Source organism: Lycorma delicatula, chromosome 12 (genome assembly GCF_047948215.1).
Source record: "Lycorma delicatula isolate Av1 chromosome 12, ASM4794821v1, whole genome shotgun sequence".
NCBI classification, from domain to species: Eukaryota; Metazoa; Arthropoda; class Insecta; order Hemiptera; family Fulgoridae; genus Lycorma; species Lycorma delicatula.
This window is the reverse complement of record NC_134466.1, coordinates 3,305,837-3,322,404: the sequence shown is the minus strand read 5'-3', so window position 1 is coordinate 3,322,404 and position 16,568 is coordinate 3,305,837. Positions and strand designations below refer to the sequence as shown.

The 16,568-nt window shown below is 31.9% G+C and overlaps 1 protein-coding gene across 2 annotated transcripts in view; it reads left to right on the top strand.

Moving 5' to 3' along the window:
• LOC142332717 (ribonuclease H2 subunit B) overlaps positions 1-16,568 on the top strand; it is a 39,494-nt gene that overhangs the window by 15,803 nt on the left and 7,123 nt on the right. For both annotated transcript variants that reach the window (XR_012758401.1, XM_075379304.1), the window contains exons 5-6: positions 4,416-4,589; positions 14,970-15,235. Coding sequence is in view for 1 of the 2 variants with exons in the window: in XM_075379304.1 (XP_075235419.1) it covers positions 4,416-4,589; positions 14,970-15,235 (440 nt within the window). In the remaining variant the exon portion in view is untranslated. The remainder of the gene's footprint in view (positions 1-4,415; positions 4,590-14,969; positions 15,236-16,568) is intronic.

The following is a 16,568-nucleotide window of genomic DNA, read 5'->3' as shown; positions in this document are numbered from 1 at the left end:
TGATAAAATAACTAAGTAAACTGTCTTTACAGTTTACAAAAAGTAAATTCTAGAAGTAGATATAACTTTCTTTACTTTCCCAGGTGTATACTTCTACTGTACATTATACTATATAATGGAAGTATGCTAATCAGGTAAAATTTTGCACGTTGGGATTTTTGTAGTCTTTAATGTTTCATAATCCCCTCTAACCAAAATACAGTGTTCAAAAAGTGATGCAACTTTATGGAAACATAAGTAAGTTATGATAGTTGTTGAAAGAGGCCTCCATTATGTGATCACATAATTGAATATGATGTTGCTTACTCTTAAACACATGTTGTAATGTTTGTTGAGGAATTGCAGCGACATATTGTTCAATTTCACTCTGCAATTAGGAACGATGTGAGGATGAGTTTTGTAAGCGGCATCCTTAAGGTGTTCCCACAAGAAAAAGTCGGGAGGTGATAAATCAGGAGACCGAGGGAGCCACAAACCCTTCGAAATCACATGCCCGTAAAATCACTGATCCAAGAAAGTCATAAGTTGTTGGCTCTATGAGCCGAAGCATTGTCCTACTGAAACCATTGTGTACTCTGGCCAGTCTGCAGGTATAATGTTTACAAATTGTTGCACCGTCTGTATGCGGCGCCTGCTGTTCACTGTGCCGTTAAAGAATGTCATGAAGATTAGCCTACGTGACATCGCAAACCAAACGCCCACTTTTTGTCTGTGCAGAGATGACTTGTGTAGCCGATATGGATTTTCCATTCACCATACGCGTGAATTCTGCGCATTCACATATACATTAAGGTGGAACGATGCCTCGCCAGACCAAAACAAATCATCGAGTTCTGGGGACGTACAGAATATGGGGCTTGCATGTCGATAAACTTTTCTGGTGTTAGCAATTTTGGTCGACTACTTTTGGCCGCATCTGTCACATTCCCTGTCTCTTGGAATTTGTCGTACGGTCACTCGATAGAGAACTTGTATGGATCACATCGTACCTTTCTGTGAAGGCAATTATGTGTCTGGGCATAACTGGCACATCTAATTTATTGGGAGACAATGAACATTCTCTGCTGCATTTCTCTAATCGGTTCTCCTCAATTAAACCTGCAACAAAAGAAGGAAACATTTCTTCATAAGGTTGTGTCTCTTTTTGAATGCATTTTCAAATTTTATTGTTAAAGTTAAGAAAAGATGTACATATGTTAGCATGTTTTTTGCTTGATATCTCCTGACTGGATAGACGGATTCGACGGATTTTTGTGAATGAGGTATTGATGCCGGTTAAATATGGCCGCATTGCATCAAGAGAGTAGGTAGGTGCACACCTTATGCGCCCTGTATCTCAAAAATTTTTGTAAAGGTTAGGTAAATTTTTTCATATAATTTAATGACCCTTACTTTCTGATGGTGTTTAGTCTTATTTAAATCTCAATAATGGGGAAATGACAAAAATGTGTTTATTTTTTCTTTTTATTCAGGAATGATGGATAATAAGCATAATTTTTGGTTTTTTCTTCAGTTATCATTTAGGTTGATACAGGTGTACCACGGAGAAACTTTCAAGACACGTTCTACCGGTGATAATAGTGAAAAAAGTTCATATATATATATATATACATAGGTCTGAAATATATGTTTTCAAGTTACGGCCAGCAGAAGATTTTGCCCGAATATCAGCTTTTCTAATAAAAAAATGCCCTACTGTAATTTTTTGGATCCAAATTAAGGAGTAAAGTCGGTGGTTTCTTAAAGTGTGATTTAAGCCGGGGAATAGGATGAAACAGGTCCCAGAACTGTAACTCCAGTAGTTTTTAAGATATCTGATGTAAAACACAAAATTCTGTTGAAAAATTGTTAAATGACTGGTAAATACAAAAGATTTAGTAACAAAACTTGTAGAGAATTTAATTCTCTGAAAATTAACGTTAATGTTACCGATAAAAAGTAAATAACAACTAAAACGGACAGAAAGATAGAAAATTGTATTGTTCTTTCTGTACCTGTATATAAGAAAACCGAATTTTAAGTGAATAATTTCCTACTTCTCATACTTTGTAAAATGTAAAAAAAAATCCAAAGAATAATACGATTTTCTATCTATTTTTCATCTGTTCTGCTTTGGTAAAAAGCAGATTTTTAAAAGTTTTTATTTACTAAGTTAAGTTTTTACGATGAAGGACTTCTTCGGTATATATTCAAAAACAAAACGTTTCCAGACCTATATTTATATTAACTTTCTTCATTATTTTCATCACGTTTTGAGACTAGATTAACCAGTTTTTGTAAAACCACTTTTACAATGACTTCTTAATAGGTGTTATTAAGAGGTGTTATAGGTGCCATTTAGTTTTGAAGAGGGTTTTTGTGGGCCTTATATCTCAAAATTGTAATCGAAGAGTAGAATAAGTCTTTTACATAATTCATTAAGTCTGTTGCAAACAAAATCCTCTCAGTAGCCACATTTTCCCAGTGAAACTTAAGCAGATCTTTGCCAGTTTTTTTTTTGTTACAGGTTTTTAAAATTATTTTTCTTAGCGTGCGTAATTTTATATTATACAGTTGTTTATAAATGAGTTTATATGTTTTGAAAGATTTCTTTTGTGTTTTTTGCCCGAATCAGGAATTTTTTTTCTTAACTTAGTCCACGAAGTATTTGAATTTTTATCTCATCAAAATTTGTAAATAGAAAGGAATAAGTAAAGAAATCGTGAAAAGAAAACCTGACCAGAAAAAATGAAAAAAAAAATTAAGTATTTTTGTGAAGTAGGTTTTTGAAAAGAGTTGTTTTTTATGTTAAGAAAAAATTCGTTGTGAATATTAAATACAAATTATCGGTAATTTGTAATCTTAATAAAAACAACTTTTGTAAGAAAATCTTTTGCCAAGTGCCCCAGCAAAGATTTGAAATTCTGTTTTGGCCCCCACCCCCACCCCTTTTTCCAATTCTTGCAAAAATCTAATTAATTATTTCCCCCTGAAGGTAGTACCTATCTACAGAGTTTGAAGATAGTTGGTCAATTCAATAGTTATACGACCAAATACATGCTAACAAACATGTACATACACACAAATGTCTATCTGACAAAAATAATTTTTCTGCGCTTGGGAGCATTGGAGTAAAAAAGATTTTGCAGATTATTTATAATTTATTTAAATCCATTTTTTTTTTGTTGGTCAAATCCTTTTTTAAATGTCTCCTTAAGGCACAAAATTAAAAAAAAAACAAATTTTTTTACCAATCTATATACTCTCCTGTTACAGCTGTAGGAGCATGTATCGCTATATCCGGGAAAGTAAGATCCTGTTAAAATATATTCTTTTATAGAAATATTATACTCAAAATATTGTTAAATATAATACTTAACTAAAAACCCTGAATTCTCTGTTTCCCATTCAACATGTTTAAATATGTGCTGACATAATTTTCATTAATACCTTCTAAATTGTACATTATTTTTTTTAGATTTAGTATCTTCACATAATGTTTTTATTTTTACAGATAATTATCATGGAAATTAGTTAGTCACATGAATTTTTTATTATATTATTTAATGTGTATTTTGTGATTGTGCTCTGCTCGATATGTTATTAACTTTCCTGTAATCCATCCAGGCCGATGCTGGGACAGTTCCTTTGTATTTATATATGTGGTAGCAGATTTACTCGTTCCTTAAGTGGTCTACTTAATGTATTAATCAGAATCAAAATGTTTACTGTATTTTACTTTTTAATAAAATGTGCAACAAACATTAGCGATTATATATTTTGTCTCAAAATATTTAGTTTGCTGGGTCAGCAAGTTAATGAAAAGAAAGGTTGCAGTTTGATATCGTGTAATGTTTAAGAGATTGGATAGGTTTTTTGGATTTCTCTAAAGTTTCCTAGAAAAGTTGTACTTTTAAGAATTGATGAAAAATATACTTAAGAAAATGTTCAAACAAACAACTTAAAAAGGGTTAAAATTGCGTAGTAGAACTAACAATAAGCATTTTTTTTTTTACAAATCAACCGTTCTGCAGACTGGAACTGGCATCGCTTGATTTACATCTTTTCTTGAAATTAAAGGAATTCTTCAGTGGAGGACAAATGCAGATGTCCACCAGTGTTGGTAATCAGATCAAAAGAATAGGTGGAATTTAATGAAGTAATCAAGTTTGTCTTTCAGTCTCAAATTGTGTGTTTAAAATATTCATTGTAAAAACAAGGGTTTTGAGTTACATGAGTTAACCGAGTTAAATATTCATTACGTATTTTAAATTAAGTAAAATTTCTGAAAAATCTACTAATTATCTCTCTCTCTCTCTCTCTCTCTCTCTCGTGTGTGTGCGCGCGCGCGCATGCGTGCAAGTATGAACTAATTATTCTGAATGATATTACCTTTTTTATTTTGTTTATCATTGTATTATTTTTTGTTATGAAAGGTGATGAAGATCTGATGGCATATAAATACAATGAAGAAAAAACCTTGAATTGGCTGCAGCGGAAGGTCGAAAGAGTTGCTGAAGTATTAAAACAGAAAGGTATCAACGTCACGACAGGTAGTGCTGTTTCAAATATGTTCGTAAAAAGTGTAAAAACCCAGCCAGATTCTACCGGTAATTACAAAAAGTTTACATTTTTATTTTATTTTGTTCTTTTAAACTTTTATTTTGAACTTTTAATTTTATTTTGTTCTTTATTATTTAAGCATCAACTGATATTGTGATCAAATTACAGGAAGAATAAAGGTTTATATCATATTAAAAGATACCAAGCCTTATTTGGGATTTCAATCCTAGACCTGTAGGATGAAACATATAGATGCTACCACTCTGCCATGGAGTCAGCATAGATATAAAACTGTGTTTTAGTAAAATGGTTTGCACATGCCCAAAACAAACAGCATAAAAAGTTGTGTGAAATGAGCAAAAATACTAATAAATAAAAAGAAAATTATTATTATGTTTGTAAATTGACTATACATCAATTTACATTTGCCTTTCATTATAGTTATTTTTGAAAATACTATTTATTAATACCCAAAAACAGTACATACGTGTTTTTATTTTTTAATACGTTTTGGAATGTGCAGTCATCCTGTAATGATAATGCAGTAAACTGTAAGCCATTTTCTTTTTTTTCTTTTTTTTTTACAGTACCCCAAATATAAAAGCCCTGTATCAGGAAAACTGTTGTCGGAAGGTTCATTAGTGGTTTAGTTGTATGTGCCATACACATCATCGTGTTACTACCAATTAACATTAATTTTATTTTCACTATATGAACTGATTAAAAATTATCGTACAGCAAATATTGCATACTTTTCTTTGAAAGAATATAAACACTTTACGTCTTAGTAAATCTTAATTTTTTTATGTGGATAGTAATTTTATATGTGATAGAACTTTGAGAGTCTATAAATATATGTTTTTTGAATTAATTGTAATGGTCCCCCCCCCTTTTCCAATACTAAAAAAGTATTTCTATGAACGATTTTCAAAAAAAAATTATATACTTATTTTTAGAAAAATTATAATTTTTAAGGATATTATGGGGTTCATACTTTGAAATTTCTGACGTTGTGAAAAGACTAAATAGAAAAAAGACAAAAAAATTACATTACTTAATATAAGAAAAAGCCAGCAAAGAATTGCATAATTTGACTCTGGCATAGCCAGGAAAGTTATGCAGTTCATTTTTGAAAAAAAAAAAAGTTTTGGTGTAACCAGAAAGTTTTTTTCAATTCAATTAATTGAATACACATTTAAATACATTTTGATTAAATCTAAATCTTTAAATTTTAATTTTTGAACCCTAGATGTTCAGCAAAGCGATAACCAACATTTTTAATATTAGTACGAGGGGCGTTCAGGTCAATCCAAGACTATTAATTTTTATTAAATGTAGAAAATACTTATAATAAAAAATACTTTCATTTCTCAATGTAATCCCCTGTTACAAATATATATTTATCCCAGTGTTTCACTAGCACCTGGGTATCCACAGTGTAGAAATATTTTTAGTTATATTGAAACTAAGGTAGGACTGATTGCTTCACCTCATCGTTGCTGTTGAAATGCTGGTCTTCTGGGAACAATTTTTTTGTTGTGAGAGAGGTCTGGACTGTATGGAGGGGGAGGTGTGGCAGTAACAGCCAAGATCATGTAGCATGCATGTAGTGCGGTGAGCTGTATGCGGTAGCGCATTTTCCTGGAGAAACAGAATGCCTTCAGTGATCACACCTGGCCGTTTTTCTTGTGAGCATTAAGCACATCATGAAGAATTTTGCAGTACTGATTATTAGTATTGACTCCGGATAGAAAATTGATGAGTAATACCATTTTTCCCCCAAAAAAAACAGGTTATAACTTTGCCTAAAGAAGCAATTGTTTGAAATTTTTTGGGAGGTGGTGAATCTGCATGCATCCACTGCTTTGATGCGTGTTTTAATTCTGAGGTGAAATGATGGACGCACGTTTCATTGCAGGTAACAGTTTGATCAAGAAAAGCTGGCCTTCTTTGTCAAAATGTTGCTTTAACTCTTTGGAGATTCACAATCTTCTTTGCCGGTCAAAAGCAGAAAGCTGTCTTTGTACCCGGCATGCACTAACCTTATTAAACTTTAGATGGTCGTGAATGATTTTGTTAATAGTTCCCAGAGATTCATTTATTGCATCTACAATTTGTTGACAAATTATCCATCCACCATCCATTATTAAGGATCAGTTCATTCACTTGCTGAATGTTCATGGGAATGACTACAGGCTTCGAACCACCTCGACCAGGATCGTCTTTCGATGATGTAACAGTCTTCTTTAAAACGTTTGCAGCACTCAGATGTTTTACTCTAACTAAGATTCTCATCACCGTAGTTTGCAAGGAGTAGTGAATAAATTTCACTGGGTTTTACGCCTTCATTCACAAGAAATTTATTACGATGCGCTGTCCCGCATATCTATTCACTTCACTGAACGCCATGTTCTGTACGACTGACTGTTGTTGTTGTTGTTATTTAACGTTGTTTCATGCCAGTTTGCCATGTGGTAATAGCTGACACTTGTACCTTATGTGTCCAACATGCGGAGGACACATGTTGGACACATAAGGTACAAGTGTATCTTATGTGAAGAATGCAGAACACAGGAATCTCCAATTAAACTGTAGTCTAACAAAAGTCCTGGTTTGATGTGAACATCCCTTGTACATTAGGATCATAATTTCACATAAAGTTTTTGACATTTTGAAAATTTGGGGACACGTGCATCAGTAGCTTGTTTAATGATTAAAATATGCTCCGTGATTGATTTTAAATAAAGTAAAATCATAATCTAGAAGACCTTTTTTCAATCTTTTAAATAATTTGGGAGTTCCCCATCAGGTGAGTATTAATTTATTTTAGTAGTGAGTTTATTGTTTAACAAAATACATTTTGAGCATCAAGATCTTGAAATCACAACAAAAAAATTGTGTTGAGGCTGCCATACTCAAGGGAAAGCATTCAGGAAAAATTAATTTTTTTAATTGGTATATGTTTAAAATAATTTAAAAAAATACAAAGCCATATTTGTAAATAAACGAAGTAGTAATTTTCTATGAAAGAGGTTAAAATTTTTGGATAATTTTTTTTTTTAATAAATACTAAAGAGTAAAGACCATAAAAATAAGAGATTTCTGCATTTCAGATGTAATGAGTAACTTGTGAGAAGAATTTAAACTTAAAATAAAATTTAAAGAGATTTGTAAAAAATAAAAAAACCGTTTGTTACCAGACCATTTGAGTGTGATTGGGGGGAAAGTTTTATAGCAGTTTGAAGGCTTATCATTGTAGAAAATATAGATACAAGACTCCTTTTCTGAAACAAGATATAGCTAAAAGTAGAAAACATTTTTTGGGATGAGGGATGAGTATTAAATGAAAATCTTTGGCAATTTGAAACCTTGTTAAAAGAAATTTCAACTTTTGTAGGGAAGATGTTTTGTTAAAGTGCCTTGGAAAGTATTTGAAATTTTATTTTGGCCAAAACACTTTCTTCAATTTTTGCAAAAATTAGTACATTCTTTCCCGCTGAAGGTAATGTAATACCTGTCAACAAAGTTTTGAAGAAAGGTTGGTCAATGGGGTCCACATTAATAAGATCAAATGCAGGCCAAACACACATATGTGTTTGGTACACACATGTGTAATGTGTGTACATACACAAAAAAGTCTGTCTGACAAAAATAGATTTTTTAGGACTTCGGAATATTGGAATAAAAAAATATTTTTTGCAGATTATTTACAAATTAGTTAAATCAATTTTTTTCCCCTTTAATGTCTCCTCAAAGCACAAAACTTAAAAAAAGAGCAATTTAATTTTTTTTCCATCTATATTTACTTTTCCATTATTGCTATAGTTAGCGTAAAAAAATAACCTGTACTTAGAAAAAATTACTTTAAGAGATTTATTTATACAGGGCGATATTAAAGTATGGAAATGGTTTCATATTTCAAAACTGAGGGTCAGTAGCGGGTAGAATCAAGTACAGATCTAAATAGTTACAAAATTACTACTTAATGATATGTTTGAAATTTTTGTCTGCCATCTTGGATCTGCCAAATTTAATCAAACTTTTTTTTTTTAAATAGGAAGGTGGACATGTGATACATGATTTTAACTTAAAATTTTATGAAAAAAATGATGGCAAAAATTGTTTCTCGATAAATGCCTTTGTTTTCATGTTATAAAGTTGAAGAAACTGAAAAATCGCAGTAGTAATAAAATGAGGGAAAAGCCCTCTTTTTTTTCATTTCATATTACCTTAAGAATTATAGCCAGTAACAAACTTTAAACCATTAATGTAGAAATTAATGACCCAAAAACTATAACAGTAATAATAATATACAATATCTGATAATTTGCAACACTACCAAATAAATAGTTGGTCGACTTATATTATTTACTATAGTTATCACATTATTTAATTTAAATATTTCTTTTTAAAATTACTTAATGTAATAGATTTTGGAAAAAATTAAAGAATTTTGTTATTTAAAAAAGTATTACAAATCTAGAGAAAGAAGTAAATCTATTGTTTATTGCTTTACAACAATGCAATTTATTAATTTCTCATTTTGGCTTCTTATTTAAATATTCATGTACAGTATTTGTTTGTGTCTAAATCAATTACATATTTGAGAATTATGTTCAATGGCTGAAATCTTTGTTCTCTACTGGGATTTATTATTGTCTTCATTTACTTTACAAAATGTAATATTTACAAAAATATTACATTTAAAAATATAAAAATAAATACAGTAGCGTACAAATTAATCCAAACACATGTTATGTAATAAAAGGTAACTTTTTTCAGAAAAAAATATCATATTTATACAATCTGTGAATATAACTAGATATTAATATGCCCTCTCCTTTATTCTTAATCACTTCATCTACACGATTTGACATCGATTCAACAAGTTTTTTTTTTTTTTTGTCTTCAGTCCTTTGACTGGTTTGATGCAGCTCTCCAAGATTCCCTATCTAGTGCTAGTCGTTTAATTTCAGTATACCCTCTACATCCTACATCCCTAACAATTTGTTTTACATATTCCAAACGTGGCCTGCCTACACAATTTTTCCCTTCTACCTGTCCTTCCGAAATTAAAGCGATTATTCCAGGATGCCTTAGTATGTGGCCTATAAGTCTGTCTCTTCTTTTAACTATATTTTTCAAAACGCTTCTTTCTTCATCTACTTGCCGCAATACCTCCTCATTTGTTGCTTTATCCACCCGTCTGATTTTTAACATTCTCCTATAGCACCGCATTTCAAAAGCTTCTAATCTTTTCTTCCCAGATACTCCGATCGTCCAAGTTTCACTTCCATATAAAGCGACACTCGAAACATACACTTTCAAAAATCTTTTCCTGGCATTTAAATTAATTTTTGATGTAAACAACTTATATTTCTTACTGAAGGCTCGTTTAGCTTGTGCTATTCGGCATTTTATATCGCTCCTGCTTCATCCATCTTTAGTAATTCTACCTCCCAAATAACAAAATTCTTCTACCTCCATAATCTTTTCTCCTCCTATTTTCACATTCAGTGGTCCATCTTTGTTATTTCTACTAGTGTACTACACATTTTTTTTTTTTCATGAAACTACTGATATTGCATTAGTGAGGTTAATTTTTATGGTAAAATTCATTTTTGGGTTTGTTTCTTTTACTATTGCTCAAAGATTTTCAATAGGGTTTAAGTCTGGGGAATTGCCTGGCAACAGGAACGCTTTAATGTTTTGTTCTTTGATAAATTTTTCTACTTTTTTTCCAAGATTTGATGCCAAATCTTGTTGGAACATTCAGTTATCTTACGGGAATTTGTTTTGAAGTTATCACAACCCTTTCCTTTAGAATCTTGATATATCCTTCACTTTTCAACATACTAGAAGTAATGAACAAGGGACTTTAAATGTGAAACAGCCTAAACAATTGTTCTGGGGATATTTAACTGATTGATAGATATGTGCAACTGCTGATGGTTTTTCATCTTGCGCTTTTCTAATGTACTTTGCCCCTGAACATAAAAATGTGACTCGTCGGGAAACAATATTTTTCCAATCTTCTTTGGTCCAGTTAGATTATGCTTTGGCTCACAAGAGTCTTTTATTTTGCACATTGCTGGTGTTATAAGCTGCTTTTTAGCTGGTTGATGAGCTTTCCACAGCAAATTATTTTGGATCAGGATTAATTTTTCGCACTAAAAACTGATCCTGTGAGTATTTTCTCTTTTACAGCCACATTTGCATTTCCGTTGAGGTTAAAAGAAACCAGTTTTTTAAATTGTTTTAGAGTAGAAATTATGCTTCAAAATAGAAACAACATTCACTCAGAAGCTATTTGTCTGTGTGTCATACTGTCATGCTCAGAAAGAGAAATAATTTGTAAAACCATTTTCAAATGCCTTTTAGGAGTTATGTTCATATTATATATTCAAGACAAGAGAACAGACATTACAAAAGTATAATTTTGTAATAAAAAATGAAACAAAATTTCACAAAACTTTATTTATAATATGAAAATTGCTACATAACCTAAGACATTAACCTCACATTACACAGACAACTTAGAGAATGAGTATAGTCAAGCAGTGTAGCCACAACATAGAAGTAAACAAAAAAAAAATTCTTTGTGTTCAGATTAATTTGCTGTATACACTTATCATTGAAAAAATAAATTTTGAAATTGATATATTCTTTAAATTAGTACAATTATTTTAGATAGCTAAAAATACAACTAATATTTAATCCAATTGACATATCAGTTTTTACATGTAGCAGTGTATTACCTGATGTAAAATTTCCAAAACTTATCTTATTTGTAATTCATAGATTTGAAAAACTTTTCATTTAAATTAGTAAATTATATATTAAGTGTCCTTTTTTTTATATGTTTTTTTGTGCTGATTGTACTTTACTTTCCAACTATATAGTATTATACTGTGCTGCTTATACAATATCCTGACCCCTGTGGTGGAAGCACCCGTCTTGTGACGATCCTGGTTGCCACACCACCTTCTCTGTTCTTAATCCTGATGGGCTTTACGGGAGGTCTTCTTTTAGACCCTCTAAACTTGTTAACACTAAACTGTTTGGCCTCTGTCAGGATGCCATCGATGCAAATGCCTTAGATATTTCCGTCAGTGTATTTACAACCTACTATCGCCTTCATATGGCCCCTTCCAATCACGACCACCTACTACAATTTAATCCTACTTAACCCTCAACTATCAAATTAACTGATTCGCAGAAGCATGATCCTCTAACACTGACTCTTCCTATATCTAACTTTCTAACTTCAGTTAGGCTATGCGCTGAAATCGTTATTTGATTTTGTCTTTAAACACCATAAATGCTATCCTCACATCAATAAAAGTGTTGATTGCAACAGCAATTTTGTCCTGCAATTCAGTTTACTCAGAGTCTTCTTGATTTACTTAAAAATCTAGAAACAGATTCACAAATTTAATTAGTCTCTAATAAAAACATACCCTATTTCTCTCTGCTCTTGTCTGCTTATAGGAACGAGGTCAATAGCTACACTTTCCCACACTGCAGCTCCATTGCAGAGTTCTCCACACGTCCATTCTTATCCTTACAGCAAAAATCTAATTTAACCGGATGCCAATGCCAAAATACCTCTCATTGTGAAGTAAGCACCCAGCAGGCCCCTAGCCACCCAGGTTGCTATTCTATCATACAACAGCTTCAGATCCCCTCAGCCATACTCTGCAGGGCTAAGAACCTAGGGAAGTCAGCAGCTATGTTTCATTCTGTTTTGGTTTTCCAATTAAGTTGCAGATCAAACTTACAATTGTTCCTCACAAGCTCTCTAGCTACTTTGGTATGTTCAGCTTCATACCAGGAGCAGACATGTAAGACATGGTGCACTATCAATGGCCTTTCACTCCAGACAAAAGCCCGAATCAATCAAACCAAATCTGGCTAACCTATATCGAAAAGGATCATGTCTACAAAGAAACTGTGTAATGTGCCGATTGGAGGAAATCCACCTGACCTACCTGGTTAGTCTATTTCTTTTATGCACTTGGAGGTAAGTTGATCTATCTTCTTAGCGTCAACATAATTGATGCTCAATTGCAAGGAAATCAATGTGCCTAATTCAAGAAATAAGAAGGACTGCCTCTCGAGAGACAGTCTTATAGACACCAATCGCATATAACAAACAGGAGTTTCTCCACAAAAAAATATTCCTATAACATTTGTACCTCATTTGATGAGCTCAGACAGGTATTCTCGCTAACACCACCGTATAAGGGAAAATATGCTGATCTGGTCAAATTTTGCTTGTCAGGAATTTTTTTGCAGATTTTGAGTTTTATAACTAGCTAACCAAACACAAGTTTAGCATCAAAATAATTCCAAAAACATGTAGTACATACATCTGTATGACTGATACAAATGAAAACTGGCATGATGATTTTGGTTTATGGGACATTGATGTGATTGAATTTTGATCAGATTCAGTCACGGGAGCAGGGGGATACACACTTTAAGGGTATCGTATCACAAAATTTTACTTTAGAGACTTTGTAAATTTTTCACATAATTTAATGTGACTCGGGTATTTGGTCTTACTCGAATCTCCATAAGAGGTAGGAGGAAAAGTTCTTTTTTGTCACTTCTGGACTTGAGTTCCCATTTTCGTTGTAATTAGATGATTCCACTACATTAATACGTAGGTAGTCAGGTATTAGGATAATCTCATTGAACGGTGGGATATAACAAGTTGTATTTCTTTTTCTTTGTCAGTTGTCATTTTGTTCAGTATATTTTGACGGGATTAACAAGTTTTTATAAAATTTTGTACAGTGACATCTGAATAAGAGTCATTGGTGTTATCTAATTTGGTTACAATTGATTAACAGAGTGGAGATGTAGTCACCACGGCAAAGCCAGAAAGGTTATCAAATTTTGCTGGATTTTTTAAAATTAATTATTGTATGAGTGTAAATTTAAATAAAATATTGTATTTATTTGTCAATAATATGCAGGTTTGTATTTAATTTGAAATAGATTTCAGATAGTAGAATCGAAACTAAAATACAATGTTTAATTCACTAAAATTATGCATCAATAGAAAACAGTGATAACATTAATATTGTATTTCTAGTGGTACGGTGACCTGCAGACTGAGTAGTATATACAACAAATCATTCATTATTTTTTTTTTTTTTTGTCTTCAGTCATTTGACTGGTTTGATGCAGCTCTCCAAGATTCCCTATCTAGTGCTAGTCGTTTCATTTCAGTATACCCTCTACATCCTACATCACTAACAATTTGTTTTACATATTCCAAATGTGGCCTGCCTACACAATTTTTCCCTTCTACCTGTCCTTCCAAAATTAAAGCGACTATTCCAGGATGCCTTAGTATGTGGCCTATAAGTCTGTTTCTTCTTTTAACTATATTTTTCCAAATGCTACTTTCTTCATCTATTTGCCGCAATACCTCCTCATTTGTCACTTTATCCACCCATCTGATTTTTAACATTCTCCTATAGCACCACATTTCAAAAGCTTCTAATCTTTTCTTCTCAGATACTCCGATTGTCCAAGTTTCACTTCCATATAAAGCGACACTCCAAACATACACTTTCAAAAATCTTTTCCTGACATTTAAATTAATTTTTGATGTAAACAAATTATATTTCTTACTGAAGGCTCGTTTAGCTTGTGCTATTCGGCATTTTATATCGCTCCTGCTTCGTCCATCTTTAGTAATTCTACTTCCCAAATAACAAAATTCTTCTACCTCCATAATCTTTTCTCCTCCTATTTTCACATTCAGTGGTCCATCTTTGTTATTTCTACTACATTTCATTACTTTTGTTTTGTTCTTGTTTATTTTCATGCGATAGTTCTTGCGTAGGACTTCATCTATGCCGTTCATTGTTTCTTCTAAATCCTTTTTACTCTCGGCTAGAATTACTATATCATCGGCAAATCGTAGCATCTTTATCTTTTCACCTTGTACTGTTACTCCGAATCTAAATTGTTCTTTAACATCATTAACTGCTAGTTCCATGTAAAGATTAAAAAGCAACGGAGATAGGGAACATCCTTGTCGGACTCCCTTTCTTATTAGGGCTTCTTTCTTATGTTCTTCAATTGTTATTGTTGCTGTTTGGTTCCTGTACATGTTAGCAATTGTTCTTCTATCTCTGTATTTGAACCCTAATTTTTTTTAAATGCTGAACATTTTATTCCAGTCTACGTTATCGAATGCCTTTTCTAGGTCTATAAACGCCAAGTATGTTGGTTTGTTTTTCTTTAATCTTCCTTCTACTATTAATCTGAGGCCTAAAATTGCTTCCCTTGTCCTTATACTTTTCCTGAAACCAAATTGATCTTCTCCTAACACTTCCTCCACTCTCCTCTCAATTCATTATATGATTTTTTTTAACCTTTGTTTAATATTTTTTTCTTTGTTTTAGAAAACAGATTGAGGTACGCACATGGAGTTATATCGGAATATTTAAGCGATGATCTCAGCACGAAACTGTGTTCACATATCGGTTTGTCACCGTTAGAAGAAGTAACCGGTCAAAAACGCAAACAGTTACTTACTCCCAGTAATAATGCTACAGCCAATGAGAATAAACGTAGTAAAATTTTAACATCGCACGACATCGTGGATGATTCGATGATGAAAAGTAATAACGGCGCAGTTGGTGCTTTAGATTTATCAAAACCAGAAAAGGTAATATCATAATTAATTTTTTATTTTCCTTTATCCAGCCTGCTGGGATATCCATTAAATCAATAGCCTCCAATTACTTTATTGGCATAGAAAGTATGTCTAATCAAGTATTGCGCTTCATAAAAATAAAACCATCGATTTGATTTTGAAACAAATTGCATCATTTTTTAGATTTTTTTTTATAGTATTTAATGATAATAAACTTTTATTTTTTACTAATTTTACTGCCTTAACCTTTTCCCATCACAATGATCCGCGGTTGATTAGCGCTCCGCGAAAATATGTTGGTATCTGATTGCCTCCCTTCATAGTCTTATGCTACTCTATTGTGAAAAAATTTCAAAAATTACAGTAAATTAAAGAGATTTAACAGATTCTGACAAAAAAAAACCAGTTACGATTGGATTTTTTTATGCCTGTAACAACAAAAAAATTGAAACGGTACAAAAATTACAATAATTTAATTGCAAAATTTTTTTTGCGCATTTCTACTGCGTTTTTTATTAGCGAAATTTTTTTTTTTGCTTTGTTTAATGAAACATATTTTGCTGATTTTAAAAATAATACTTTCAAGCAAATCTGTTGAAAATTGGGCAAAATATGACGAAAGACCCGTGTCATAAATCACAGATTTGTAACATATGTCAGTATAAGTGAAAGTAGATTCAGAAAACTACGTTTTATAAAAATCCCCACCACTCAAAAGGCTATTCAGATTGACAAAAACCATTTTTACTGTATACTGTTATTCATTACAAATCGATATGTGTTACATGTTTACCGATGTCATTTGTCAGAAAAGATATTTATAGACCTCAAGTAAAAGTGACATATTTATGACCACAAATTCCTTCATTTTTCTTTTTTGTGTGCCGTATATCATAATTTATTATGTGTTTCAATACATCGATTTGTTGCTAGTAAGATAAGCTATTTTTGTAAATAATAAATAAATCCGTAATTCTCATAGCAATTATAAAACACAAGTCACACACACACACATACACACAAACACATTTCTGAGAAAAAAATGGTCATATTCTTTCTAGTCTAAATAAAACATTTTACATCGTATAAACGTCGTTCAAATTGTGTAATAAAACTGATTCCTTTGTGAATTAAAAAAAAAAATAACCGACTTAGATCCCATATAATATGATTTTGTAACAGCGTTTTAAAATTGATGCCGCACATAACCAGTTCCAAGGCTACATGATCTGAAAAGGTTAATATGTTTTTTGTTTCGTCTATGTACAAGTTGAAAGGCAGCTGGGGTTAGATTGTTACTTTGCTCATTTACAGCAAATCTTAGCTTTCTTAATATTTTTTCTTA